Source organism: Rhea americana, unplaced genomic scaffold (assembly GCF_003343005.1).
Source record: "Rhea americana isolate MKP2758 unplaced genomic scaffold, rheAme1 scaffold_42, whole genome shotgun sequence".
NCBI classification, from domain to species: Eukaryota; Metazoa; Chordata; class Aves; order Rheiformes; family Rheidae; genus Rhea; species Rhea americana.
In genome coordinates, this window is record NW_028186557.1 from 363,465 (window position 1) to 391,381 (window position 27,917).

Genomic DNA, 27,917 nt, shown 5'->3' on the forward strand with positions numbered 1-27,917 from the left:
AACTGCTAACAGATTTCTCATAATTGTATCCTAACTGAAGTTCTATTGATCAAAGCAGTAGTTATGCTGACTCACAGAGCATAACTCTTAACGAGTTTCAAAGTGTGAGTAGATTCCATTTAACACATATGGACTTAGCACAAAAGCTTCTCTTAAAAAAAAAAAATCCACAAAAMAACCCCCATCCCCCCAAGAAAAGAAACAACCTTAAAAAGCTCAGAAGCTTAGCCAAAAAAAAAAAAAATCACTGAAAAAAAAGGCAAGAAAGGTCCAACAGCCCTGAGCTCACAAAATCTCTGTCTGATCTACCAAAGTGCTGGACAAGCTGTGTAAAAATGGAGTGCATCATATTCAGACATAGAGGGTAATGTTCTATTATAAACAGGGGGGAGCAGGAGAAAATCCTCCCAAACAGAACAAAACCCCAAATCCACCATCCAATTTTTTTTTAAAAAAAAAGAAAACAAAAAAAAAAAAAAAAAACACACACACACACCCCCAAACTGCTCTACAATATTCAAATGCAATTTTATGGTCCTTTTCCCTCTTTTCAGTTTCTCTGTCCTTGAAGCTACTTGCAGTGTAATAGGTTGGTTTTATAGCTTTGAAAGACTTTCAAAATGCAGTGAGTCACTAAATAATGTGCCAGCACTACACTCCTGATGTTGTTTTCATTAATGATGTCTCAGTAGATTTCTATTTATAATGTTACATGAAAAGTCTAATGAAACAAATCATCTTTAACACACAAAGTTGCTTACCAAGAAAATAACAGCTTGTTATGTTTGAGGTATGAAGCTCATAATGAAGCTTCAGAAGTGTCTGACAAGTTTCTGCAACTGACGCTTGCAGTACAATTTAAGCCAAATCATTGTAGTTGCATTTAATGAAATGAAGAAAGGAACAAACAAAAGTTCCATTATTTACAAAGTGAGAATCAGTGCCTGAATGGTCAGCTGGATTCTGCTTCATTATTTGGAATTGCAGCTGACCTAAGGCATAAAGGGTCAAAGGATGGTCTCTGTGTTTTTTGTCAGAATGGTACAATCTTAGTTCTTTACCCATGCAGGTACTTACTAATTCTGCAGTCAGGACCAGCAAACCCAGGTGCACATTCACATCGAAACCAATTCACACCATCAACACAGATGCCTCCATTGTAACTGTAAAAATAATAAATCTACCATTATAACATTCTTTCTCARGGCAGATTCACAAGCCTAAAGATGAACAAAAACCATAGGTGTCTCATACAGCCTGTTCAAATGCAAATTTCTATTGTCCCTATTCAGAGTACCTTCCCACTATTCAACAATACAAAATTAAAAAGTCCCTGATAACTCRTAATACAAGTCTGCTTAATAAGCCATCTGCATTGTTTCATTGATCTCTCTAATTAAAGCTTTGTTAATTAAACCTTCTGCTGCTATTGAGGGACATGAGCTATTCCTATCAACAGAGAAAGCATACCGTTAAATAAATAATATTGCTCAGTAAATCACCAGTTAAAACAGCAACATCCTACAAAAACGTGCGTGTGGTAGAGGGAAGTATATTAACAGAACTCAGGGAGAGAAAGCAGCACTGTGAAGTAAATACAAAAGGAAAGATGAGGYTTTAAAAATATTTTTAAAATACATGAAGTATATGTTATTGAATCAGAAGTCAGCAACAGGAAAAGATAAGGCAGATGTTTGCTTAATCCATATCAGTATTTTCCCTACAGCCAGAAGTATAACCTTCTATTTAACATAGTATTTTTGCATCTTTCACAAAATTTGTTTTAAAACATTTATTCAGAGTACTTGATCTAACTGGATGTTTTCATATTCATCTAAATGATCTATTTTAAAATAATGTTATTTCTCACATTTTTTTATTCTAAAATTCGATTGTAGATATTTGAAATGTTACCCTGAGTCTGATTAATTGCATACTATAATAATTCAATAGACAGTTCTGGCATTACAACCACACTAATATTTTATCTGTGCGTGTATTTGGCAGCTCAGGACTGCTTTGTGATCATCTTTACTGTCAAAGAACAGATAAGGCATGCCTGAAAAGTAGAAAACTGCTTAAAATTATTTTACAAAGGCTTGCTTCAATTGTTTCTAGGGTAGAATCAATTCTAATCTGTAATGGAAATTGCTTTTACTATGCTCGTTTTTTTTTTCCACAATAATTAGAGAACTGGAGTTCTCATACTTACCATGGATGAGGATTGCAGTCATTGGTATCTATAAAAAGAAGAAGAAAGCAAACTACTGCAACTTGTTTGGCATGTTTGTTTTCTACTGCATAACACGTCAAACCCATCTATACCATTATAAAGAGCAAAGAACATTAATAATACAAAACAGACTGCTTTTTTCTCCCCCTCATACACTTGCAGCAAAAATTCAGTTAAACTTGAGACCAAAGGGATACCTTAAATCTTATGAACCAAGTGACAAACACAGAATTTTAATAACTTTTGTTGATAGCTCAAAACATACAGGACAAACCAAAATGCAGCATGGCAGCAACACAACAGAGAAAAGRTATCAGTGGCATTGCTGGTGGTCAATTCAAATAGGCTCTAAAAGCTTTTTAAAGGATCACCATCTCTTCAGTATTTCACATGCATGCAAATAGCTACACTACTAGATTTCTTAAGCAAATCTTTCCCATTATAAAAACATTTGAATTATTTGTTAGCRTTTACACTACTATAGTCAGTTTTAAAAAGCTTTTAGGGCATATATCAACACAAGAGTAATTTCAGAGTACTGTGTGTTTTTTCCCCTTCCCCCTCCCAGGAAAAAAAAAAAAGAAAAAACAAACACACTAATGCAGGCTTTACTGCACCTAATCAATTCATTGTGATGATACATCAAAGTAATTAACTGGTATCCTCAGAGAAAACAGCTGTAAATGATAGAATACAAACTACAGCCTTCCTTTCCACATACTACAGCCTTCCTTTCCACATACCTTTCATTACTAAAATTAATATGCTGAGCAAAACAATCCTCACAAAAATGTGTTCCCAAAGATTATTTTTCTATAGGAAACTGAAGGCTTATTTTGGCAGACTTGGTGCAAAAAAAAAAGACAATTTCTTCATTCATTAAACAAGCGTCATCTTTACCTACCTCCCACCCTGAATGATTCAGATATTTTTGGCACGTGAACTCTATAAACTTGCTTTGTCTCAGTTAGCTGCTCTGAGCCAGACACTTCTAATATCCCAGGGGAACACAGAGGGGAAAAAAGAGAAAAGGCTTACTTTGTGTGCAAGTGCGTCCTTCCCATCCTTCTTTGCAGATACAAGAAAAGGAATCTCCACTGCCAACACATGTTCCACCATTCATGCAAGGGTTTGGAATACAGCTGCTGTTTTTAGCTTTGATTTAAAACAAAAATGTCCAATTTCAATGGACAGGCCAATATCACCACCCTGAGCAGTGTTTCATTCAAATGGACAGGCCAATATCGCCACCCTGAACAGTGTTTCATTCAACACCTTAAGATTTACAGGAAAGTTGAAAGATTCTAAAAGAATCTTATGTATGACAATCTTTTTCCTACCTTCATTATCACCTTCTCCTCCCTCCCTCCCTCCCTTTTTTTTTTAAATAAGCCTTCATGGTTCAATCATTACCTGTTTTCCCCCCCATTTGTATGAAGCATGCTTCAAATATTTCTTATTTCCTACTCTGATAGCAAGTTACACAGGTCATCAGGCACACTGCATAAGACACTGGTAACTAAAAATGTAGATTTTAATTAAAGCTGTAATTATATCTAACAAGTAGAAAACCTATACTGAGTTACTTTCATCCAACTTTCTGGTCCTAATGCAAGTTTAGTATTCATAAAAAAAATGTATCACAGAGATTGAAGCCCTTAATTTGTTCAATCTCCAGAATATCACAAGTATTTTCTACAGTAGCATGCTATCACTCAGAAAGAACAGCTTCTTCATTCTGTTTTTCCTGGATATGTCTATTGTTTCCTTGGTCACAAAATTACCCACATTATGACCTTTAGAGTAAAGCTGAGGACTAATTTCCCTGAAAACCTTCATAYGGGGTGTCTTTAGACTAGTACACAATTCAGTGCAAGACTGTGAGCATTCCAAACCAGCCTTTGGAGGAGCTACAGAAAAGACAATGTAAGCAGCGAAGTAGAACAGGTCCTTAAGAATCAGTATCTAGTGCTGGGTGACAAACCACCTGCCCAGGATGTGAATGCTGTTGGTAGCTGATGACTATTTTTCTAGACAGTGGAAGAGACTCAAAACTTCAGTCACCAACCAACAGGAATGGCTTTGAAACAGCCAAACAGAGGAGACAGGTTTACTGATGAGCAAATGGTTAAGTATTATCTTAACTCTTTTCTGCTCGGTCCTGTTCTTTTCCATAGGCAATTCAGACGCTTACCAATGTTGCAGGTACTTCCTATCCATTCTGGAGGACACGAACAGCGGAACGTATCTCCATCATCATAGCAAGTTCCACCATTGCTGCAAGTATTTGCATCACACTGGTATTCACCTACATGTCACAATACAGTAATAATTAGAAATACAGCAAGTCTGGACCAAGAGAAATAAAAAAAGAATAAAAATACTTTGTCACAAAATTACTTTTAACCAAAGGATGACTTTATACTTAAATTTAACAGCACTAGAAACAGTTCCATGTGCTATATTACTGTAAACAAACCAAAACAGCTGAAGTTAAAGAGCATCTYTTAAGACACTAACCTAATGATTTATTTTAAAATGTTCAACTTTATTGCTGGGAAACTGGAAGAGGTAATGAAAGTATACCTATTTTTTCATTACAATTACTTAATTTTAAAGTTTCAAGAACTCTAGTCTCATAAGAAGAAAGAAAACAAATCTTTGGATAAACTAAAGATCAAAGTAAAAGAAAACTTACGTGAATGGCAAGTTTTGCCTTTCCAGTCATTCTTACACTCACAATAGAAGTCATTCACCAAATCAATGCATCGGCCACCATTATGACATGGGTTAGGAGAACAGTCATTGAAATCTAGAAAAATAATTATTAATTAAATGATCTAGCCCTGCCAAGACCATGAAAGAGCACAAAATATTTCTTTAGTATGAAGATGAAAGAAAAATTGCACTGTGTTTAAAAAGAGTGAGTTCCAAATTGTTAAAAGGCTGCTACCTTCACACAAGCAATGAAAAGCTCTGATTTTTGAACAGTGGAAACTATGAAAGCTTTTCTAATAGCTTAAGAGAAAAATATAATTCAGAAATCAGCAGTATAAAGTACTTAAGGGAGCCAACRTAGTTTAACCTTTCCTACCAACCAACTACATTCTGAACTTCAGAGAAAGCTTTCTAGTATTTGCCTTGAAGCAAGACCCACAATGTCCTTGAAAGAATTCTCAACCTAGGACATCTGCATGAGATAGTTAAGGCTCCTTCTCCTGCTTCCTGTCTCAAAATACAAAGAATTAAAGCCTTTAGATAGCTTTACCTCTACATACACAACCTCTATATACACATGAATTTTAGAACAGAGGCAGATAATTCTTTTCACTTATGACAGAAGTTTTAACAGGCAGAACATAAGTATTTCAGACTAAACTTCATGTAGACCAYATAGCCTTCACTGTCAAGAGATTTCTATCAAAAGCTTCTTAACCTTTTTATTTCGTATCTCATTCAGTAYAAATCCTGTGACAGATCTCTAAGATCTTACCCTCACATTTTAGAAGTGGCTTCATTTATAGTAGCACATCTAGTACAGCAGCAACTACAGTTCCCTTTGAGGTAACCTGACTGTAAACTGGCCTAGCACACTGCCTTGTCTTAACCAAGGCCTAAGAAGTCTCAAGCCAGTGTAGCAAGAGTAAAAGCCTGCTCCCACTGAACCCAGAATACAAGCTGCTTTAAGTCCTCATGATATTTATTGACCAAAACTTCAGACTTGCTGKTTTTTTACCATTGAATTAGACATTAAATATATGATTTCTTTGATAAGGTGGAAGCACATTATAGCTTCCAGTTTCAAGAAAAAAAGCCACCATAACCCATCACACACACACACTAGCAAAAAAAACGGGCAACTGCTGGTATTGGCATTAATGGATTAGGCAAGGGACAAGCTTTTATGTATATTAAGTGCTAAAAGGTACCTAAGCTTATAGTGATAAAAGGAATATAATGAATCTTTTTAACAGAATCTGCCACCTTCACCTTCTGCTCTAGGGAAAGAATTACAGAAGTTACAAGAGTATAAGTACATTTTAATACCAATTGTTCCTCTAAATAAGTCTTCACACAGGAGGTTTTCTCCTCCTGAGAAATATCCTGCACTATTGCAGACAGTCAGGTTTTGCTCCTATTAAAGTAACTGAACCCTTTGGAGCTGCTGTCCAAAAAACTTGAAAATACTTGGACAAACAACACTGAGTAGAAGGTTACTATGGAACAGAGAAATCCTACATCATTATTAACTGTATACCAGCCATCGTTAACTGCTCTTGCAAAGCTATAACATTCAACATGGAAATGCTTAGCAGTACTTACTTGTGTCACACAACTCTCCTTCCCAGCCACTTGAACAGAAACACCTAAATGAGTCAACTTCATCAATGCATGTTCCACCATTCTTGCAAGGCTTCCCAAGACAATCATTGATATCTACAACAACAAAGTCAATACAACTGCTCAAGGCCGTCTTCATCTATGCATATGAACGTTTTAGATTTAAGTCTCTAGGTTCAACAACACAAAGCTATACTCCACTTGCAMACATTATGAGCTGTTTCTGTGTATGTTTTCAACATTGGTAAGGGTTTTAGATGTATTCTCTGATATATCAAAACAAACCAGAACATTCATCTTGCCTGAGAAAAATAGCCCATGTTCAAAAAACACCTGAAGCAGCAATGCACAAGCTCCTAAGTTGTACTGTCAACAGGTCTGTCCCTTCTTTACCATTCTTATGTTGTGGGAATCCATGCCTCCTTGTGAGATGACTGTCCACAAAGGTGGCAGGCACAGACACACTTCCATTTAAGTTTGACTGAAATCAGTTGTCTTTCACAGAGAAAAAGTGAACTACTACAGAGACAACTGTTGCCAGAAGAAACTGGACTTGAACCAAGGCACTGCAAACAGTGCTTTATGTACCTTTATTAAAATTCTAATTTCATATTTTATGTTTTAATATTTCAAAACAAAAAGTTTCTTAAGGAAGGCTTAGATTAGCAAAGTCATTTGTAAGAAATTCACACTTACTTTCATGACAGTATATTCCAGTAAAACCTCTTTCACAAGCACAAGTAAAATTCCCTCCTGGTTGACTAATACACCGTCCATGAGGCCCACAAACGTTAGATGAAATGAAACGAATTCCTCCTTGGGTAGCATTAGTGAAGACTTCTATTGTACAGCTGTCTATTACTAAGAATGAGAAGCATACCACCAGTTATACTAATGATCTGCATCAGTTTATAGTTTTTAAAGTTATCCAAAGATTAAGACTGCTTACAACCTTAARGTTCTTATATTAACTGTAATTTACCATCTATCCCTTTATAAACAGAAGGCCCCACTGCCCCACTTCTATTTCATAAGGTTCAAGCAAATAGTCTTTTGGTATTATGCTACCACTGGTAGATACTACCAAATATACTATTGTGCTCTCATTTTTAAGATATCACCAATACATTAAGACAACTTTCTGGACATCAGCAGGTACCTTTACAAGAATTGTTCTTGCAGTGGTCCTTGAGATGTGAACAATTCTTTCCATCATAGTCATCAGGGCAGGCACAGTAATAATCTCCTCCCAGATCATAGCATTTAGCCCCATTTTGGCAAGGGTTAGGTTCACAGAAATCAATATCCATCTGTAAGAAAGACCATAGTTAGCAGCAGCTGCTTGATTTCCCAGGAATAATCAGCTTTATCTATGTTGCCATAGACACAGATAAAACTAATTTACAAGGAAACTCAAGTTTAATGTACATTTATGAATTGTCTACATTGCATTCCATTCTGAAATGCGGATATAAGCTTCAAGTAACTTCAGCCAGTCCTCATACAAAGCGTTTCTGATACCACTGTAAAGATATCCCTTTGCAGAAGGCTGAGTAAGCACGTTTGCAGTAACTTTGCAAAAACACATGAGAAGCTAAGAGATACTGTGTGACTATTTGAGATCATTCCTCCACACCTACATACAAAGTGCTAGGAGGCCAATTAGTTACTGATGCATTTGTCAATGCCACACCTGCAAGATTCTGAAATATATACAACCTTAAAGAGCTATTCTCCATGGCAATTTATTTCTCTCTCCATCCTAACAGAGGCACAGGATTTGTCATAGAACCACACAGTTTAGAAGGGACCGCCCAAAGTCAGCTAGTCCCACCTCTTGCTCAAAGCAGGTCTAGTTAGACCAAATTGCTCAGGCCCTTAACCCTTTCCARTACTATCAGTATGTCAGTTTACACACACACACACGAACAATTCTTACCACCTGGTTCAAAAGCAAAACTTAAAGGTTATACTATGAAAGCTAGGTTTAACACAGACACACCATTGCAAGAAAGCAATTCAGCTTCTTCTATGTCTTTAACTGACATAAATCTAAGCCACAGAAGATCACTGACTGGTGATGCTCTAAAATCAGCTTCAAAATCCTCAAAGCAGGCTCAAAAGTTATAGTTATTCCATCATGATATCTTTCCTACAAATTTTTATTCTTAAGGATTGTTTCCCTTCCAGTCTGCTAAGTAAATCTGTTCCATGATCCTCCTTGTGAGGAAGAACTTTCTCAGTCTTACAGAGAGAAAATCTCCAATAGTGGATTTGATCAGGACGTTTAATAGCTCCATAGCTAAAAAGCTATAGCTAAAAAGGATAAAAAAAAATTTAAAAACCAACCAAAACAGAAGGAAGTCAAATAGCATAAACTTTTGATTGAATTTAGTGCAGCATGTACAATTATACCTGCAGAGAGAAAGCTATTTAACATTTAAAGTAGATTATAAAAAATAATTAAGATCTGAGAAAGCTTCTCAGATCTCCTCTATCAGATGTCTCCATTTGTTTCCTTCCATCAGTGTAAATTTTCCCTGCACTGCCTCCAGTGCAGGTCCAGTAGCTGGTACTTTAGCATTTGGAATTAATGGTAGATACTTCTTGCAACAGAAAAGGCACATGGCCAACTCCTCCTTTCCCCTTCCTCCCCTTTCAAACAGATTTACTAAAACTTTAATTATACAGTATAGTAGGTTCCGGACAGGAGTAAAGCATTCAAGGTATGATCCTTAAGTAGAAATGGCATAGGATCTATGAGCTACTGTAGCAGTTTAATAACTGGTCATTATCTGCTAATCTTTTTAATTTTAAATAGTAGATCATTGTTTCTTTAACAATGCAGATGCTTTACAATCAAATTACTTCAGCTTTTAAGAGACCACTCCAATGTCYTCCTTGAAAAATTCTGGAGGAAATCCAACGCAAATTTCTAACTCAGTGTTCCCAGGTGATGTTGTCTTGCTAGTTACAACACTTCGGTGAATTTGGCTGTCAGGAAAATAAAAGCCAAAAACTGCATATTTAAGGCATCATCATCTTACAGCGAATAGAAAAGTCAAATATCCTCCTTAGATGGGGCAGATCTTCATTACCTTGAAGTATTTTAATTACAAGCTATCACCAGCACTTCAGTGTTTCAGATCTGAATTATTAGTTAAGTAACAACACTACACTGGTTCCCAGAGCCAATACTTACACATCCACCTGCCTTTAATTATGTGGATTCTTCTACTAAGAGCAATGGGATTACTTGAAAGTTGATTCAATTATATACTTCAGAGTTAGYATGATGAAGGCCTAACACATTTTACCATAACAAAAGGACATAGGTCCTAAAAAYTGCAAAAGAAAATGTTTCAAGCTTAAGAGGTACTTGCAGCCTTAAAACATTTAGGAGAGCCAGTACACATGCACAGCAATTTACAGTACATTAGGCTGCAGCTTTAAGTGTTACAGGTGCCATGACACCACTATACAACACATTTGCTTATTCAGAGTGTCAAGTAACAGCTATGTTAGCCAGCTTTAGCTTTGGGTTACTCTAGTTTAAACCAGAGACATGTTTCTTTCTAGAATTCCATCCATGAAAGCTATTGCAGTAATGTCACCACTGCCCTCACCTCACAAAAGACTCCTGAGAAGCCCTGTGAACAGAGACAAGTGAATCCATTCACTAGGTCTTTGCAACGTCCTCCATTTTGGCATGGATTGCTTTCACACTCAATTATTTCTCTCTCACAGTTTTTTCCTGTGAAACCACGAGGGCATAAGCAATGGTAACCATTCACTTCATCCTACACAGGAGAGAAAGAAAAAGCAAGAGTGGACAAACTTGTTTATTRATAAAGCCTGTATACAAGAATTTGAAGTATTTGCATGTTCTGCATATATGAACAAACAGCAGAAGAACTACAAAAAGCTATTTTTAAGAAAGGGAGCAGGAGTCTATACAGCACTAGACTTAAACACATTTCACTTTGCAACCTCATTTAACCAATCTGTAATGCAAATTATAGAAATCATAACCAGTCAGAGCAAAGTTTTAACTTCCATACAAAATATTATTGACAAGAGTTACCTTACAAGTCCCTCCATGTTGACATTGTCCATGACAGTCATTAATATCTATGGATAAAATACACAAGGCATTAGAATTTATAGTAGCGTATTAACCCTTGAAGAATAAAAGGCAGAACAAATTATTTTCAGAGAGGATTTTTAAAAAAAAATCAGGGGAAAACAAAGATGCTTGATTTCTTAAGTAATTCTCATTTTAAAGAATTTGGAACTTAGGGGAATAGAAGTTACATCAAATAGTATCAGCTACTTTCACATCTAATGTTTTAGATAAAAAGATATCATTCAGAGTCTGGCATGAGCAGTTCTGCTCCAGGGAAAGAACTACAGAAGTTTCAAGAGTGTAAGTCCATTTTAATACCAATTGCTCCTCTAAATAAATCTTCACACAATATTTTGTGATTTGCTTTGCTGGAAGTTARGAAAATCCTGACAGTAAGTATTTTTCCCTTGTGCAAGCATCTATACTACTATTCACCGTACTTTTATTAAAAATAAAACATCCTATCATTAGCATACATACTAAAGAAATACTAACTGATATGACAATTTACTCCTGTCCATCCTGGAATGCAGTCACAGTAATATCCACCAATGAGATTTTTGCAAGAGTAAGCATTAACACAGGGTTTCCCCTCACACTCATTAGCATCTGTGAAAGAAGATAAAAGAAAGAAGAGAATAAAGAACAAACCCAGAAACAGATTACCCCAGCACCACGYAAAGTTTCCATGCAATCCAAGCATCAGAAGCTCATATTATGTTTTGGTAAGCCACTGAAACCCTTACTTATCATTGATTTTCAACGCACAGTTACCTATACCTGCACATGCATGTTATCTTACTTTCTCCCTTTGCCAAAACTCAAGAGGTAAGTGTTAGTCAGGGCAAATCCCTCCCTTGTTTCCCTAAGCTGATGGTTACCCCAAGTATAAAGTCAGTCACTGTACTGCCACCATTAAGTAGGAGCTACCATCACCAATGCTGTATTTGGAAACAGAAAAGGTTACTAAGCACTCTAGAAGAACTATCATAACTAAGCATAAGCTAGCACTTTTATGGTTACAGACGTACTTCTAAGTTATATTTTTAAGATTACTATATTAAAGAAGCAGTAAGACACCTATAACACACACCTTAGATGTCTACTTCAATAACTATTACGATCAAAATGCACTGAATAGAATTATTCATTACTTTGGAATAAGACTCCAACAGTATTCAGATTACAGAAAGCAATTGCTTACCAAGCTGACAYGTTGCTCCAATCCACTGCTGTGGACATATACACTCAAACGCGTTAATACCATCAATACAGGTCCCTCCTTGAGCACAAGGGTTAGATGCGCATTCATCAATATCTGTGAAATCAGAATGTGCCTTCCATATAATGGTCCAAAATTTGGCTTGAGTTAAGTCATTTTGAGATAGAGGGGGAGGTTCTAATAAGCTTATTAACAGAATAAAATTTCTAATCCAAATTTTACCTAGACTATTCTCACATCTTTCAAATATAATTAGGGAGAGAGGAGTTTTGCAATTTTCTACTTGCAAGTAAGCAAGAAGATTCAATAAATCTTCTAGCAATTAACACATTCATTGAAAGCCATGTTCCTAGATCATTACAGAGATAAGTTTAACCAATAATTTTCTGGAGATAGCTGCTGTTGGGGGAAAAAAAAAAAAAGGAAAAATCCTCTGTTCTAAATCATAGACAGCATGCAAACCAACCAAGGTACCTACTAGTAGTTTAAGTATTATATTCATCCATACAGAATTTGGACTGTTCCCCTGTCTTCCTAACCAAAGACTTTAAAATGTTTAAGTGAAAAATAGTCTTCAAATATTTTGAGAAGTAGAGAACCTTTCACATTTGTATTTACATTTCTTAAAATGAATCCACATTATACTTTGCTTTAGTCCGGCTAAGTAGTTAAAAATTGTACTATAAGCTTTGACAACATAGAGGGCATTTCTTTACATAGGTCTAGCAAAAGCTTGAAGTCAGTAATGATCTATTTAGGCTGTTGCTAACTTTCAGACATAAACTGTAACAATTACGTGCTGCTTTTAATACCGTAAGCTCCACAGTACCATTAGTCTTTTTGGAGTCTCCCAACACAACTGTTAAAATCCAAAGCCTAGAAAATTACAAATTCCATAACCACGGAGCGTAATTAARAGCCAGCTGTACTAGTCCTCCCAACCCAAGTGGTCAGAGTCATCAGTCAATGCATACCCACCAATTGCACAGGTTGGTCCACTCCACCCTGGTGGGCAGTGACACTTGAAGCTTGATGAAATTTCATGACAAATTCCACCATTAGCACAGGGATTAGATACACAAGCGTGCTCAGCTGGAGAAAGAGAAGAGGGAAAGAAATTCTTGGTAAATAGTCTTCCAACATCAAGGAGAACTTACATGGTAAGAAAACAAATTCTGATTAAAAGTGACCACAAGCATCAGGAGTGAAGAGATGCCTGCACAGAAATTCAGATTCCAGCAATTTTTCCCCCCTTGTCTCTTTCCCTCCTCCTCCTCTTCAACAAAAACACATTTGCTGTATAAGGGGTCTTGAATAGCAGCAGAAGTTTAAGTAACAAAGGTCTATTTAGCCGAATTCTAAYACTGTTCCTTGGAAACAGCAAATAGAGCTGCATGCATTTTATAAGCCATACTGCCCAGGGTCACTCCATATAGTGCTTTAAGATTGCAGATGTTCAAGGCTTTAGGTTTTCSTAGGTAAGACTTCAATTGTTGCTAGCATTTATATTTTGAAATCTTTCTTTCASGGATGTTATTTAGTCTGTAAACAGCACTTATGTTATGTTGCCTTGGATGTTAGATGCTAGTGATGAAAACTGATCATAAAGCAATCTTTGGCTAACATTCAAAATAGAACTTGTCAAATGTATGACTCATTTTATCCTCACCTCCTTATCTAGAGAGCCAAGTTGTTTCCCCTACAACTATATGGGTAAGCCAGGTCAATGTTTCAYCCATATTATGCTACAAATGTTTGGGTAAAATATCAGCTGAAGCAAAATCCAAGCTTTGATAGCATCAATCAAATCAAGTGCTGTAATCATACAACACTTAATTGAACCTCTATAAAGATCTACACACTGATAAATGTGAAATGCTCTACAGAAAATGCAGTTTAGTGAATTTAGAGCCTAAACAGGTAAGCAGAAGTTAAAAAAGGGTTCCTTTCATCCACACTTTGAATTTTACTTTCATAATCATGAACAAGACAACTGGAAACACTACGTTAAAAAAAAAAAAGAATTTCAAGGAGTAAGATTGCAGAATACCCAATTGAATACTATGAGTGTAAAAAATGAACTGAAAGATATCCTAAGGTAAACAAGGTCATTCAAAATTTTCATTCCTCTCCAAAAATTACACCCTTTTCACAAAATGGAAAAGATAGAGATAAAGGGGCAAACGTACAATAATCTGATTAGAGGGTAGAAGGGTCAAGAAAGTCTTTAAACACAAAAATAATCTCAGGTACATAAAAACTTGGRCCTTACATATAACACAACTACATATGTATATGTGAAAAAGTCATACACTATTCTTATAATGAGGTAAGATAGGAAGTAGTTCTCCCATACTACTGTGTTGGATAGACACGTCTGTCAGACTGCAGTCAGAAAGGCATACTTCAACAGAAATATAGTCTAAATGCTTTCCTCCATTTTGGTGACACAAGTAGGGAGGCCACATTTTCAACTGACTGTTTAAACTATGCTCAAGGTGACTAAGACAGCTTGAGCACACTTCCATGGCAGTTAACATTTGTACTGTCAATTCAAATGTATTGTAAGTCTCATTAAAAGCTGACTTAAAAATGAAGTTTGTAAATCAAGAAGGAAAAAATTAATACATCTCTGCAGCTAGAAACTAGACCAAAATCCCTGTAAAGTCTACTATAACTATCTTCCTTAGTCTTCAGCTAGTATATGAGGATGCAAGTGCACATTTACATGCAATTCAGTAAAAGATAAGGAAATAGGTAGCTTGCAGAAAGGTACCACAAAGGTGCACCTGTGTCCCATTTCCAGGAGACTATTTCAATTGCATGTTTGAGTTAGACAGCTTAAACTGAAGGAAAGATATTCCTGGCCTGATTTAAATCCAAGGGAGACTAGTAGCATTTCTGCTGCAGTCAGTGACTTTTTGACTAGTCAACTTAAGAGGGCAGATAGGAGGAGGAGGAAAAGAGCTGGCACAGCTCCACTCTCACACAAAATAAAGCTAAATTTGTCAAGAAAAATGGGTAAGTTGCATGCCATCATTTCTGACATCTCAGTTCTCAGATGCCAAAAGCTTTGAGAAAGAAAACAATCCTCTCCACTCCACAAAAATACAACAATGAGCATAAAAAAAAGCCACTAGTCTAGAGCAAAGTCCAGCTTGAAATAGTCTCCCATTCCACAAGATACATGCAATATCCTGAAGTACCAATTTCACAGGTCTTTCCAGAATAGCCATCAGGGCAAGCACAGCGATATTCATCTGGTTCAGTATTCATACAGGTTCCTCCATTCAGGCAGGGATGGTGATTTCCACAGTAATTCAGATCTAGGCAGATAAAAGAAACGTCAAATCGACAGGGAAAACACTCAGTGCTATTACTTCAATTCTTAATCAGATGTACAAATCCTCTTCTGGCTTTAACATCATTCACCCGTAACACCTCTGTATTCTATTAGCTAACTTGTCCTCTCATTACCATCCACAGAACAGATAAGGATGAACAAGAGACAACCRCTCGAGTTAGAAGGGTCAGGATCATTCCAAGCTTCTTGCCTTAAACTTCTTATACTTACAATGTTTAAGCACCCGCTGCCGTAAAAGAATTAGGGACAGAGATACTCAAATAATTGCACACTAGCAGGAAAAAAAGGGTTAATGAGTTATCAGTTAATCATGCGACTTTATTCATTTTTCCTGTAAATTAATGTTAAGTACCTTTGTTACAGAGCAGGCCACCCCAGTTGGTTTCACAATTACACTGCCATGGTTCATTACAGCTCCCATGAGCACAGCCTGGGTAGCGGACACACTCATCACAGAACTGTCCTTGCCAACCATAATGACACCTAAGATGTAAGTTCACATGTTAAAAGTTAGCAACATGATGCTTAATTATCAGCATTACAGGTATTTAGAATGCTATACTTACCATTCTTAAGAACAAGGTCAGGCGTTCAATGTGCAACAGATACCAAACTTACTTTTTTTACCATTTAGAAGGGACATACTAGTCCTGTTTGAGTATCCTTATTAGAACTTGTCTTGCTTAACTGTATTATACACATGGCAACAAGCTACACCAAACAGTACGTGTTGCAAGAACTCTACAAAGTCATCCTTTCACAAGGAATTCAATCCTCACATAAACAATCACCTCGCACTAGGACAAGAAAGGTGACTGACATTAAAGAAAAAACTACTTTTCAAAAGGAAATTATAGACTTACTAAATTAAGCATCTTAGCTTTTTCCCATGAATTTTCAAGAGAATAGCCAATTTGTTCTAGAGTACTACAATTCGTGGAAGACCAGGATAGCCAGAGATGCAGCTGTCTTCTCARTTTTCTCAAGAGTTGTTTTAAGAACTCTTTTTAGAGATTGTCTATTATATTCTCAGTGTTTAGTGGCATTTGTGGGAAAAAAAAATGTTCTTTGGAGGAAAGAAGGAGAGAACAGAAACAAAAGCCATTAATAATCCACTTGTTTTAAAAAGGGTTGATATTGTGTCACAAGATTTCTTCAGAGACCAGTATCTTGAGATTAGGTTATCTGTAACAGTCCCCAGAATTCTGTTGGCAAAAGCAACTGTGCGTGCTACAGGAAAAGTGTTAAAGTCTATAGTTAAAAAATAGAAAAATAAAAGGACTACRTTTCATGCGCACATTTTAACCAAAAATAGTAAGCAAGCTTGCTTTGTTAGGCTATCATCAGCTCAAAAAGTTTTGCTTGCTCTTTTAAGAGCATCTCTTATTAAGAGAGATACTAGAAACAAAGAGATGCAAGAAAATGAAAATGCACTGAATGGGGGATGGATGTATACATGCTATGGAGATAAGCACAAATGCCTATAACAGAAGCATTAGAAAGGAAACTRTACTTGTTAAAAGAATGTTGATATTATATAACTAGCATGTGTTGAATACAGTGAAAGACAAGACACTGAATTCTGAAGTCTTTGGGGAGTGGAAAGAGAGAAGGAAAAAACAGAATATAAACTAGGAATTCTGATTCCTTGTGAATTAATCTATTTTCACTATTTTGGTAAGCAGTATCAGTTCCCAGAAGAGAAGAGCTTATGCTGGCARCACATTATCAAAATTGAAAAATCCCTTACTTAAATTTCTGCTCTTCATTTCACCAGAACAAATCCAGACACCGTGCTTGCAACAAGATTATTTTCTATGTAAACTACTTTGAATTCTTAGTCTCTCTCGCTTATTCAAAAATCTCAGAGCTCGGATCCAGACAGTATAGCCTGCAGAACATGCCTACTCCAGGAGCAGCTTTCTCTTGCTGTATTAGCAGTAAGAGGAAACAAATACTGCTAAGTGTGTTACCTTCCTTCCTTCTCAGAGAATGGTATTGAACATTAAGAATGACTGTAACTCACTGTTACTGGCCCCAGCCCAAATATCCAGCCATGCCAAGCTTCACACTAAATGCCAGTGATTCACCATGACTATCCCAGCCAAAGCTAATTCCTCACCCACATAAAACAAACATTTTCAAGGCCTCAAAAGCTTGCATCACAAAGCAGATAATCACAATAACTCAATTTGTTTTCCATATCAAATGGTAACAAGTTTCTTTAAAATCGCATTGGTGATTACAAGTTTAAAGAAAGCGATGCAGGTACCTGCTCAAAACTTACAGGCATTTTAGCACCCACTTGAATCTGAAAGTTTGCTTGAACATGCATTAAGATTTGTTTAGCAGAAAAGAGTTGCTGCATTTTCATGATATTCAATGGAAAGAAAGTTTACAGTTAAAATAAAGTTACCAATAAGCCCTAGGGCAATTTCTCCTAGAGGCTAAAAGCAGTCCAACCAAAGGAACACAGTGTTTACAAGTCAAAAGGTTACTATGTGGTAAGCTGATCAGCCTTCAATTTACAAAGAAGAGTAAATTAGGATTTCCTCCTGAACAGGAAGTCTGGTCGCATCCTACATTAGCAGGTGCTAGAACAGCTTTAATTCCACTTCCTTCTTGAAAGATAATGTTTACATGGATCTCTGCTCACTCTTCGGAGTAAGACGTGATCAAAGTACAACCAATCTAGGAATATGCATTTTATAGCTTAGAAGAAAAATCAAGTCAAAACAAGAGAGAAAAAAAAAGATCCAAAATGAGAAGCTCAGAAGCTATGGGCACAAAGGGAGTGAAATTTAGAAAATAGAGTGCCTTTTTAAATAATGACTGCATGCCTAAAAGCCAAAAGGAAACCGCTGTTGCAGCTAATGGTAAGCTACAGTTACTCCCCCTCCCACTCATGGAGAGTAATTTGTTGGATGTTTCTACAACCCCAGATTTCTCAGATCTAAAAAATAAGAAAGCCAAATTTAGAGCATTCATATGAAGGATTCCCATTGTTCATGAACAAAGAAAATTCTTACAGAAATCAAGATTCTACTTCCTTTGCCCTTCCCCTCTGACTTCACCGCCTCTAACTCATCTTTACAACCACAAATGCAAAACAAAATCAGAGATGCTTAATCTTAGCCTTTACCGAGTTACTAGCAGTACAAAAGGAGCTACCATAAATAGATTGTTACAGTTTAGTAACTTCCTCACAGAAAGTTGAAGTATAAGCAGGCATCTGCTCTCAGACCAAATCGTCCCTTCAGGTCAGGGTTAACATAAAGGTAGTGCATTAGAAAGAGAGGAACAACTACTAGTCATTTCCAACTGAAAAATTTGAAGAAAAAAATTATAATAATTCTACAAATAGGCTTCACAGCCTTCAATTTTTTTTGGAAGGAGATAGTCTGATGGCAATAAAATAACTAGAACTGAAATACCAGGCTGGGTACAGAGAAGATAGCAGGTATTAACATTGGCAAAGCTTCTAGAAAACATTTCAGTTTTGAGATTACAGCAACTGCGCAGAAAAGACCACTTTTCCATCAACAATTAGATAGACTGCACTAATTCATAATGTGTACCTGGTTACAACAAGCAAGTGTAGCTAGAAACAGCTGTATTCCAAGAGAAAGAAGATGCTTCTATAGCTATGGAAGTGAACATGAGAGTGTTTATGAAGAAAATCCAGTATCGAGAAGTCCTACAGAAGTGCCTGCTGTTATGTACAGTCCAATGATACACAGGTATTTAGAGCTGGAGTATTGGGGCAAAAACCAAAAAAATAGCAGAGGGCTTGTTTTCCTTACTTGTTTTCAAATTGATATTTCAATACTGTTGAAGCAGTACTGGCACAGTTCTATAAGAACAAAATTATTTTAAARCATTTTATATTCTCTATGCTCTTCTAGAACAGGTATAAATTAAGGGAAAAAACAACATTGATCCTTGCTTCCCTACAAGGATGTTTGTGTTAGGTTATATAGTGATAGGTAGGCTTAAATTTGGCTTTTAAAAATCAGATAAAATATTCAAAAGATCCTATACTGCTGTGTGTAAACTGGTATGTTAATAGCGTATGTAAGCATAAGGCACCAAACAATCTGGTTTAGCTAAACCTACGTCAGGTAAAAGGTGAGACTGAATGACCTCTGTAGGTCCTTTCCAGTCTGTGTGATTGTATGATAAATCCTACAGTAACAGTCATGGWAGTGATCTGGAAAGGTCAAGTGTACTCAGTTCCTTATAGTCTGAAATTAGGGTCTCAGCATCTTTCATGAGCATCTTTCCTTCAAAAGGAAGGCACCAGTTACATACCAAGAATTTATACTGCTCTCAATAGCCAACTTTTATTAACTCAGCTGTTTTACACAGCCTTGACATGTGGTTTATTCTCTTCATTGAATCACTTCTTGTTATTTTGGAGTACTGAACTTTCTGTGCAGAAAGTTCACCTGAGGCACTATATATCACAGGTCTCTAACCACTAATCTAAATCAGGCTAACCTTACCAAAAGGCTCATAGTATGCAACAATGCTAGAGGATACCTAAATGCGTTCTAACTACAGAGTTTTGCTGGTAATTAATGCAGAAGTAGACCCTTAACCACCAAAAGCCTGACGGAAATCAAAACTACTCCTGAAGTCTGGGTCAAAACATGAAGTCTACGAATAAAAAGAAAAAAAAAATCCTAGAGAGAAGATAGCAAGCTGGTACCAGTCTAACTACCACAGCCTACACCTTACTGCAGATCTTATACATCCTGCTAAGGTAGGAATAAATATCACTGTGCTATGCTATTTACACATACAATCTTTAAGCAGGCTTTCTTGGAGGGAGCTTCTTCTGCATCAACTTCAATTACAAGCTGTAGCCAAAATTCTCAACACAGGAAAATGAAGCAAAACAGTGACATTAAGAACAGAAGCAAAATGCATCATTCAGGGGTGGGGGAGAAATAGCACTCTTAAATGGAAAACTACTAAATTTTCTGATGACGTGCACAGGATGGTGTTACATAGGCCCAAACAATAGCTTTATATTAGCTATTTACTTAAAATAGCTATAAGAAAGTCTGTTTAATCTTTTAAGAGTTTAATTGTTGCATAGTAGGCAGCAATAGGGTCAAACTTTCAGAAGAAGATCCAAAGATTCTGAGCACCCAAATTCAATCTTACAGCTAATATAAGGTTACAGAAATGCTTTTTCCACTTTCCTACCTTTGAAATAGCCATTTGCTGAATAGGAAAAAAAAAAGAAAAAGAAAAAGAAAAAAAGATTCACCTAATGAACTCAAATTATTCAATTACCTGAAAGCTTGTCTGCTTTTCTTCCCACTGCCAAAGTTCTTGCTAGACCAAAAGACACAAGACTCTTCCTACAAACTTGTTTCTCTTCTAATAAAGGAAGCCACAATTTTTGCTCTAATACTTACTCTATTTTGAGTTTTGTGGAGGAGATGATTTGGAGGGATGGTTCAAGATTGTTTACCCAGAACATATGCATTAGGGTTGCTTGTTAACTTGCAGCTCTAGGGTATGTCTACATTGCATTAGCTCAGATCAGAAGCATGCTTTTGAAGTAAAGTTCCTACTTATTCCTGTTTATGATGTGTTGGTTCACTTCAGAGAGCTGTTCTGGAACACAGGAACTTGATTCCTTTTACATTAAGCTAAGYTAACCTAAGCTGATGTAATGCCAAGAGCACACCTAATGTCTTCCAGCTGCACACAGGCATTCATTCCATATGACCAGACCAGAACTAGTTTAAAACTAAAAAAAAATCCTGAAGTGTTTTTAGTGTTTACATCAGGTTGTCAACGCCAACTGGTTTTGATCTACAGTTCTTATTTGTCTGCACTAACCACTTGTATAAATGCAGGTTAAAATACTACTTTTTTTTTTTATTTTTATTTATTTCCTATGCACCAATTCATTCTTCTGGAAGCAGTATCTGTTAGATTATGTTCTGTCTTTCTGTCCAGTACCCATTCACATTCTGTGCCTCAGTTCCTTGACCAATAAAGTGTTGGATTCATTTTTAACTTATGATGTCTATTCACAACAATATTTGTCAATAATCTCACATGGATTTTCACCAAGACAAGACAGGGATAAGATGATCATGCTGGTCATAATAGGCAATAGACAGTTTATTATGCTGAGACACACAAGAAATACAATATTTTTGCAAGCTCTTTAAAACTGGAAGCTTTGATAAGATTATCTTGTGCAAAAGAGGACACGAAAGATGATGATACACAGATACTGGTATCAAGTACACTCCTGCAGGGCCAAACAATAGCCCTGAACTCTTTAGGGATCACAGCTAGTCTAAGATAGTAAGAACTGAAATGATCAGAAGTGACAGGAGATAGTACACTGCTCAGACAAAAGCCTCTTCCAGTTCACTGTTCAGATTAGCTTATGCAGCTTCTCAACAACTATTCATTCCGGAGCAGCTGTGAAAAGCCACCATGTTGTTTTAGATCTGCTCTTGACAGGYCCTAGTTAAACAGTAATTCATCTGTGAGCATCTTCTAGATGTTTAGAAATGTAATATTTGTTTCAAAATTCTTCTGGGATTTGATTCTGAGCTAAATAGTATGGAAGTTCCCTACTTTCTACCTTATTCCCTACTCTATTTTTAGAAGCAAGCATTACACTTCCTCCTTTTTTTTCAGTCCTCTAAGACTTCTTTTTTAGACTATTTCTTGTATTTTAAACCAAGTTCCCTGATATTGGTGGCTGGGTATCCACCTAACTGTCGCTGTCAATGAAGACAAAAACAAAAGGTATCTTACCAGACAACAAGCTGTGAAAGTCTTCTCTTTAGTGGAAGACAAATATGAAGGATTTCTAGAATGCTATTACTCTTAACCAACCCAGAGTTTTAAGTGCATTTTACAACACACACTTTTGTGCTTGCATCTCTGTTAGAAAGTACTGAGTAACAGTCGAGCTTGTTCCTACCCTTGGATTGGCAGATAAGCGTAAGAATACCTGGGATGAGGCCTCAGCACTTGCAGACACTATTGGATAAGAGAATTCAGCCTGGCAAGCAGGGCTGAACTGGAATACAAGAACTACACAAGGAATACAGGATAGGGATTTTAAGTAGTTTGGTTCAACACAGCAGAAGAAAAAGCTTTATTTTTAAGGTTTGAGTCTTAGCCTAGGATAAGCAATAAAATGAAAGTTACAAAACTGTCAACACTGTAAAACCAAAATTTTGTCCTTAGCAGTTCAAGTGATTCCCAGAGCAAGGTAGTTTAAAACCAGAACAGAGATTAAAGAATTGATTTACTTTAGAAGTCTTAAACCACATGCTGGTTTTGTTCAATTTGAACAAAATTCAACTAGAAGACTTAGAAGTCCCATTTCTAACCCATTTCAGTTACTCTACATATTCTATAGAAACAGTGTCACACTGGGGTGAAACAAATCTTGAAATTTCCCAGGAGGTAAGTTAGATCTTACCACAGGTCCAGAGATGCAGCTGAACAAGCTGAGCTGTATTAGGAATTTGGCCCCTTTATTTCATTTGGGGGAAAATTCAAGGAAAGATAAACGTAAAAGTAAATAGACTTTGAAAACACCACCACCCTGGTAAGAATGCRACAATGTATTACAGATACAAGGCATATGTGCACTTTTGCCACACTCATCCCAYAGGATCACATGGAAGCAAAAGAACAAGCAGTTATGCTTACTGACAACTTAAAGTGGTACCAAACATACCCAGTCAGCAATTTTAATCAAAGGAGGAGATGGTCACTTGTGGCTTTCTCTATGCTCACTATGATACTTTCATAAGATGAACGAGCCTAAGCTGCTTGTAAGACAGATCAACCTTCATGCTGCTCTTTATAGCTCAATGGAATTTAATGAAGTAGCTCAAAAGATGCCAAAATGTTCCGAAAAGCACCACTCACTACAGCATAGTAGTTCTTGAAAATCTTTCTGGCCTGAAGTCAACAAGACCACCAAGTCTGCCACTTCAGGTGAAAAAGCCTACAGGGATTCAAGCCTGGATTTGGGTGTTAATTTATTTCTAAATATTTAAAAAGCCACACAGACATCAATTTCCCCATCTTTGCAAGATACATCCAAGCTGCTTTTTCCCCCTCCAGGATGTGATTTTTTTAAATTCAAGGTTAATTCTTTTGACCTTCCTCCACCATTATAAAGAATTCTACCAGCTCTAGATACAGAAATACAACAAAAATTATTTCCTGAATCAGGTTGTCTTGAAATCTAATTTTTATTTCTACCATAAAAACTCAAAGGAAACAGCACAAATTTCACACCATCATAGCTTCCTCAAAACAAGAGGCACAACAGCAAATACATTCCAGTTACAGCTAATGACATAATCAGCTATTAGCAATCTGCAGTCATTTAGCTAAGGTTATGCTCTGCTTTTGGTAGAGCATTTAACCCAAAACCAGCTCTAAATTAGTCTGGAATGCCAGTGCATATAGAGTAGACTTCTGCTACCAGAGTCGGGCTGCAGCCTGACTCAGAACCCCTTTAAGTCATCTGCATGTTCATACAAGTTAAGACGGAAACAGTTTTCCAGCTCTTCTATGTATAAATGCAACTGTAGAGTTGGGCAACCAAATAGACTATTGGCACCAGTAGATTTCCATACATCTCACACTCATTTTGCCTCATGTTTACACTTTCCTTCTGAATTAAGGGAGAGTAGGGGGCATTGCTTTCACTTGTTAAATGACAGTGGCAACAGTCCAAAAACCAGAAGAGATCTGCATTATAATTCAGTAGCACCAAACAGCAGTTATTCTAAATAAAAGCTTCCCTTGTACTAATAAGAATACTGGTCATTCCTATAAGCCTTGTTTATTTTTAGTTCAGCATCATTTTTCTTCAGAAAAATATTGGCCATTTGGGCTAAAAGCTCCATTTATAACATAACCTAACAGCTATTACAGGATGCAAGCTAAAGATATCTGTACCATCACCATCCAAGTTCAAGCTAACAAGCCACAGTTAAAGACACAGTTGAGAACCTTTGGAATAGTGGAATCCAGAATGTCCCATATAAAGAAATCAGTCTTTTCCTTATACTTGCTGATTGCTAATCTACCACTTCAGGACTCGAATATTCAAGAAACAGGGCATGCAGCATACAATTCATCTAGAAAATTAAGTTAACTTATTCTTTCCTCTAACTCAAAATCTCCTTAAATTCCAGAAGCACACATCCACRTGATCCCAGGACACTCCCTAGGTATCTACAGGACTCCAGAAACTCCAACATGAACCAAAATTTAGCAGAGTAGCTTSTCAATGGGAGGATAAAGAGGGTTCCTGGAAGGCTCAAAGGAAGGAATACTTGCCCAGCTCTCAGTCACTATCTCTTTTTGCAACCTAGAAATCACTGACAGTAGTAAATGCATACAATACTTAAAAYCATAAGCAAAGCTTTTAATGATCTGAAAAGATCCCCCCCCAAAAAAATAATTTAAAAACTTCATCTCTCAGAAAAGGGAAGTCAAGGTTTAGATAAATATCTCCCTTAAAGATTTTAAGGGAGGTTTTAGAGCTCTTAGAYATGAAACTGTACCTGCTTTACTGCTGTTTTTCATACACTGAAATTAACACAGAAGAGTTTCAGATTTGAGCTACAAAATCTACATCTTCTACAACTTAAACATCTGAAATTTCAGGGCCATTAACACACAAAACACTGATGTAATAAGATTTTCTAGTATTTTCTACTAGAAACTTCTGACTCTCCCACAGAATGGGACTTGTTTACATCTCAGCTGCCACAGCTCACAAATCAGTGTTTCACAGCAGACTTAACTCAGACCCTAGCTGAAGAAGCTAAGTGACCGGCATACCATTTCTGCCACTCCTGTGATGGTGGTGGTAGTCTTGTAAAAAGATGAAGCAGAATTGCCTTAAAGTTTTACAGCTTGACTTGTCAAAGGATATTTGCCAACTCCTAGGKTTCTGACAGCCAGAAAAGTTTCACAATCACAGGATAGTAGATTCAATACAACTTATGAAGAAACCATTGTACAAATCCACTCTTACGTTGCTGCACTTAAAACTAAAAAACTCACGAACGAAAAAAGGACTTGCACAAGGGTCAAACTTGCACATATTTGCAAGCAGACTTGTTCCATTTCTTCAAGAGCTAACACAGAAATAATGCCATTTCCCCYGACCTAGTGTGTTAGAAACCAGAACTTCTGTAAGAAAGTGAAGATCAACTCCTCTTTGCTATCACAGAGGCTACTCCATCACAGACTTTAAGGAACATTTCATTCTGTCATGCTTTGGGACTGGAAGAAAAGGCCCCAAAATATTCACTTGGGGGAATGTTAAGCCTGATATCACTACTGTTATCTCCACTRCTACTAGGAAAGCTACTCCATGAAAACATTTTCAAGCTTACTTAATTGTATTTTGATATTATGCCTATTGGGCATTCAGTAACAGTGAGCATTTCCTATTCACAACAGCCCACTCCTGAAATAAGGGATTTTTTTGTTAAGGTAAGCAAATAAAAGAGAAAACATAAGCAAGATTTTAAAAATTCAAAATCCTTAGGTACTGAGAATATATTGTAAAAAAAAAAAAAGTGATTGCTCTCATTTGGTAAAGGCTTAATTTTGGATTATATGAAGCAAATCTGTTCCATTATATAAGCACAAAAGTAGAAGAGGATTATGAAACAATATGAAGCATACACAACTGTCTCATGTCAAATACACCTCACATCTATTTCCAAATATGTTTTTACATAGACTACTTACTTCAATTTTAAAGAGAGACCTTTTAGAAGTAGCAACATATATGGAAAAAYTCTAGAAAGATCGGCACTCATTTAAAAAGAAAAAAATAAAGCATGCAGACTTACTTGCATTCCCCAGGTGTACTGCAACCCCCATGGAGCAAATTACATCCTTGTTTACATACAGCTGTAAACAGAAAAAGGATTAGACTTCAGCTGGTCTAGGCAGTTAAGTATCTGTTAGTAYATCAACCATTTGAATCTCTTCAACTAGGACTTTTGTGGAGTAACCCACACACTGATYGTGCATAGTTGTCTTTCAGCATGTTCCAATAGCCATAGCTTCTTACCAGCTATTTTGCAAATCACAACCCCCATTACAGTTTATGAAAATAATTTAAAGTAATTTCTCACTGAAAAAAGTTGCTACCAAGTAAGTTACTGTAGTAAGACTATCAATATTGAAGTGTTTTTCAGGCATAGTTTTAAAACTGATCAGATTAAGATAGAAATCTCAAGCTCCAGAATATAAAAAAGCTTGACTAAAATGTTTTCCTTTGTCATTAACAGGCTTTTTATTGAAGAGGAAAAGAAACTGAACAAAAACAAGAAACCCTCAAAACAAAGAGGAGTATATCAAGTAATTTCAGCACTAATTACTCACTGGGAGACTGATGACAAAATATAAAGAGATTTGATAGGAGATTACTGGTACACTGAAAAGAACACTGCACTTGAACTTCTGTTCATATTAATAGTTATCAAAAAGCTTTCAACTTTGCATACATTAGACAACTTTTCGTTTTTAGTTGTGCTACAAGAATATTTCTACAGGATTAAAAATCTAGATAATTACTGATCTCATAACTGCTCAATAAAATCTTACATCAGTAGCCAAAATACATCATTTTGCTYTGAAGAAACAACAGCCTTAAATAAAGTTAATTAGTTGAAGGATGTTTCACTATTTCATTTCATAAATTTGTTGCTTGTTCCCCACTGTGGTCATCAGGAACAGTACTGTACTCTGCCCTGGGTTTCACTCTTAACAGAGGATGAATTTCTTCTATGTTGGTGGAGTATTTAGCTATTTAAACAGCATTTAGCTGTTTAAATATCACTTTTAAGACTTACTATAAGATGAAGTAACAATATAAAAAGTTCAGCTATAACTATGCTTTGTCAAAGTCCTGTGTTTAAAGAATGAGATTCGTGTATATGTTAAAATTAAGTTTGGTGTTATAGCACCAACACTACAGAAATACTGACAGCAGTGTTATATCTATTATATTAATACCACAGCTAATCTAAAATGAAGCAGATAATGCTACCTTGTTTACATTCTTCTCCCATCCAACCTTCCATGCAGGCTTTGTTTCCGTTTTGGTCACATGTATAGTGACCAACAAAATCGTCCCGAGGTCCACAAAATTTATTGCACAGAGCACTATAGTAGTTTTCATCACATTTCACTCTTATTTGTACTTCAAAATGGGCAACGGGGCCATTGAACTGTAGTGTCTTCCATCGATCTTCTGGGTTGATCATGCCAGCATATGCCACTCGTTCGATTAACAAATCTTCACCTTTTTAAAAAATAGAAAAGATGATTTCAATAGGTTTTGATACTAAACAGATTGATACCATGCAARAATATGTCAATTCAAACAAAAAGCATTCAGCCGGTTAAGAGGAAAGCATAGTAAAGAAAATGTTAAGATGATAAAGATCTACTGTAAAACTAAGTTTTCCTCTGTCTTGCAAAGTTCATTACAGGAAGGCCAATTAAAAAAAAAAGYGTCCCAAAGGAAATATGAAAAAAACCTGGAACATAATCCATAGGAAATAGCTTATTTTTTAAGGCAGCC

At 36.4% G+C, this 27,917-nt stretch overlaps 1 protein-coding gene across 1 annotated transcript in view; it reads right to left on the reverse strand.

Annotated features, from left to right (window-relative positions):
* JAG2 (jagged canonical Notch ligand 2) overlaps window positions 1-27,917 on the reverse strand; it is a 42,490-nt gene that overhangs the window by 9,165 nt on the left and 5,408 nt on the right. The window contains exons 2-18 of the mRNA XM_085315012.1: window positions 27,381-27,635; window positions 26,176-26,236; window positions 15,639-15,769; window positions 15,129-15,248; window positions 12,901-13,014; window positions 11,905-12,018; window positions 11,196-11,309; window positions 10,659-10,705; window positions 10,201-10,374; window positions 7,734-7,884; window positions 7,271-7,435; window positions 6,557-6,670; window positions 4,932-5,045; window positions 4,428-4,541; window positions 3,272-3,388; window positions 2,213-2,240; window positions 1,078-1,163 (exon numbers count right to left, since the gene is read on the reverse strand). Coding sequence (XP_085171138.1) covers window positions 1,078-1,163; window positions 2,213-2,240; window positions 3,272-3,388; window positions 4,428-4,541; window positions 4,932-5,045; window positions 6,557-6,670; window positions 7,271-7,435; window positions 7,734-7,884; window positions 10,201-10,374; window positions 10,659-10,705; window positions 11,196-11,309; window positions 11,905-12,018; window positions 12,901-13,014; window positions 15,129-15,248; window positions 15,639-15,769; window positions 26,176-26,236; window positions 27,381-27,597 — 1,981 coding nt within the window. The 5' untranslated portion in view covers window positions 27,598-27,635. The remainder of the gene's footprint in view (window positions 1-1,077; window positions 1,164-2,212; window positions 2,241-3,271; window positions 3,389-4,427; window positions 4,542-4,931; window positions 5,046-6,556; window positions 6,671-7,270; window positions 7,436-7,733; window positions 7,885-10,200; window positions 10,375-10,658; window positions 10,706-11,195; window positions 11,310-11,904; window positions 12,019-12,900; window positions 13,015-15,128; window positions 15,249-15,638; window positions 15,770-26,175; window positions 26,237-27,380; window positions 27,636-27,917) is intronic.